This window comes from Nicotiana sylvestris, chromosome 12 (genome assembly GCF_000393655.2).
Source record: "Nicotiana sylvestris chromosome 12, ASM39365v2, whole genome shotgun sequence".
NCBI lineage: Eukaryota > Viridiplantae > Streptophyta > Magnoliopsida > Solanales > Solanaceae > Nicotiana > Nicotiana sylvestris.
In genome coordinates, this window is record NC_091068.1 from 23374934 (window position 1) to 23377936 (window position 3003).

Below are 3003 nucleotides of genomic sequence, written 5' to 3' on the forward strand. Positions count from 1 at the left end.
CGAGCTGCGGGGCCCTCAATAATTGGTTAATAATTGTAGACTTCGGGATCGGCCACTTAGGGAATTTCATGGCTTTTTCCCAAAAATAACAATGTGTTAGTCTCTTTAGGCGCGTATTTTAATAATGTTATCTCTCTAAATTCGGGTGCACATTTATGTGACCCAAATCCAAATCTCAACGTTGTCGAAACGTGTTAATAACCACGGGTGCATTGATGTGACGTGGTTCGAGACCCGTTTTCACGATGTTGTAAGTCTTTTTTTTTTAAAAATAATAACAATAAAAGCGGTTCAAAGTTAAAATTGGCACATAAGTTCATAATTGTTAAAATCAGATAATTAAGCTAAATACGACAGTTGAGCAACCGTGCTAGAACCACAGAACTCGGGAATTCCTAACACCTTCTCCCGGGTTAACAGAATTCTTTATCCGGATTTCTGGTTCGCAGACTGTAATACAAAGTCATTCTTTTCCTCGATTCGGGATTAAAACCGGTGACTTAGGACACCATAAATCTCCCAAGTAGCGACTCTGATTCTTAAATAATAAATCCCGTTTCGATTGTCCTTTAATTGGAAAAACTCCACTTACCCCTTACGCCCCTGCGGGCGCAGGTAAAAAGGAGGTGTGACAATAATCACTATTATTTTTAGCCTCACGGTGTGCGCCAAACTGTTTACCTTGAAAATGGTAATTACAATTAGATTTGCTTTTGTGGTTCTAAAAATACGTGATCTGTTTTTATTCTAGTTGTTAGGCAATTGATGCTAAGTGTGAAACGGGAAAATAAGATGAGAACTTGAAAATGGTGCGTTTAGGAAAATCGAGCGGTTGAGAATCGGGGCCTCGAGCCTGACTATACGGGGCCTCGAGGTCGAGCTCGATGCTAAGCTATGAACAGTCGATGAAGGACTAACAATTTTGAGAGCTTTGATGAAGGCTTTTTATGGCCAATAATGAGCAATAAATGAAGAACAATAAATAGAACACAACAAATGTAAACAATAAAAGTAAGCAATGAAATCAAAAGAATATGTTTAAGTTAGAAAGCAGAGAGAATGTTCTTGTATTGAATGTAGTAGTCATATCGTGTATGCAAAAAATAGTAAAGATCCCCTTTATATAGGGAGAAGGAATCCCAACATAGTACATGTGTATTTATTACAAAGTAAAGTAGCTGGTACAACCACTTAGCAATATTGTGGCACAGACTGGTACTATTCTTGTAGGTGTTGTCAGTTTGGACCACGTGCCTAGGGAACTTTCCATTTATTCATGATAACCGTTGACTATTACAACACCGAAATCGGGTATAAAGAACCCTCAAGGTCGAAACCTCGAGCTGTGCCCCGGGTCCTCAAGGAAAGGACGTAATGATTGTGAAATCGGGCTTTCCAATTTCACCCGTATACAATAAATAATGAAGTACTTTACAGAATGCACGAGCACTATACGAAGAAAAAAATTACTTCGTAAATTGTCATATTTTTGTGTATGAACATACTAAAACTTATACCATAAACGAATGGCTCATGAAGAAAAATTCTTCCCACCCCCGCATAAAAGGTAGTCCTTATTATTTTTGTACTTTTCTTTAACTTCTTAACAAAATAAAAATTGGTGTTCTAAGTGCAATCCAATAACAAAATTTTAATAAAGTAAAATATGTATTGGCTAATTATGATCATTTAGGATTAGCACTGACAATTAAGGAAAAGGGAAAAAGAATGAGGCCCAGATTTGTTTCAAATCCTTCTAGAAAAGGAATTAACATAAAAATGTTTGATTCCCTGGTTATTTGAATTCATTTCCATTCAAACAATGAAGTGACTTTAATTACAACTATAAATAAACTCTTAGTGGTGAGACCCAAAATCACCTTCTCTTAGTTTCTCAAATCATAAGTTTAGCCATGGGAAGAAAGAGTAACGGTCGCAAAAAAGTTGACATGGTGAAGATACAAAATGAGAGAAACTTACAAGTGACTTTCTCCAAACGACAAAATGGCCTCTTCAAAAAGGCTAGTGAACTCTGTACACTAAGTGGTGCTGAAGTTGCCTTAGTGGGTTTTTCTCCTGGAAACAAAGTGTACTCGTTTGGCCACCCTTCTGTTGATTTGGTCATAGATAGATTCCTCACTGAGAATTCTCAACCCAATATTGATGTTCCTAACCATCTTATTGAGGCTCATCGAAATGCTAATGTTCGTGAGATCAATATGGATGAGTTGATTGATAAAGTGGGGACATTGGAAATGGAGAGAAACCGCGGAAAAGCCTTACAAAGAACCTGGAGGGATGCTACTCCAGACGAGCGTTGGTGGAAAGCTCCAATTGAAAATCTCAACTTTTTCCAACTTCGAGAAGTGGCGGAGGCAATGGAAATGACAAAGAAGCAATGTGAAATAGAGGCAGAACACCAGCAAAAGGTGCATGGTATTGCATTTCCATATCGTACCCTTGGAAGTGCCTTGGCTCCTTATGGGGGGGCTAGGGAGAGCTCTTCGAATGGTTCCTATGCTAGGCCATCTGAATTTTGTGGCTAGCTCTTCCCATTTCAAAACAAGGCTCTAGGATTCACCTTTGGTTCGAATAGGGCTAGTGGATCTACTTCAATTTAATAGTTCTCTAGTAGTTCAACTTTCATAATCGTCGTTTTGTTTTAAGTAGTTGTTGTTATCTTATATAGACATAATTGATGTAGATTTATCCATATTGTTAGCAATAGCTCGGTGTGGATAAACTATCAATTAAGTTCGTACTATTTATGATTTTAATCTTATTTTCAGTGAATGAACGGTATTTATGCCTTATATCTAGTCTTGTTTAATCACTCATTGACGTAAAAATTAATATTTAAGTGCCAAATGCTAAAATAGTATAAGATTAAATTTGAATCTGACAAAGAAGTAATATAAGTGAGCTTGAAGTGTTTATTTACCACCAAAAAAAAAATTTAACTTGAAGTGCAAATGATCTCATTTAAAAGAAATAAAAACCTAA

The 3003-nt window shown here is 36.8% G+C and overlaps 1 protein-coding gene across 1 annotated transcript; it reads left to right on the plus strand.

Annotated features, from left to right (window-relative positions):
* The first annotated feature begins 1913 nt into the window (after window positions 1-1913).
* Window positions 1914-2546, plus strand: LOC104229224 (agamous-like MADS-box protein AGL62). The gene has a single exon (XM_009781827.2). It carries the CDS (start codon window positions 1914-1916, stop codon window positions 2544-2546), a length of 633 nt encoding a protein of 210 aa, XP_009780129.1.
* Window positions 2547-3003: the final 457 nt, after the last annotated feature.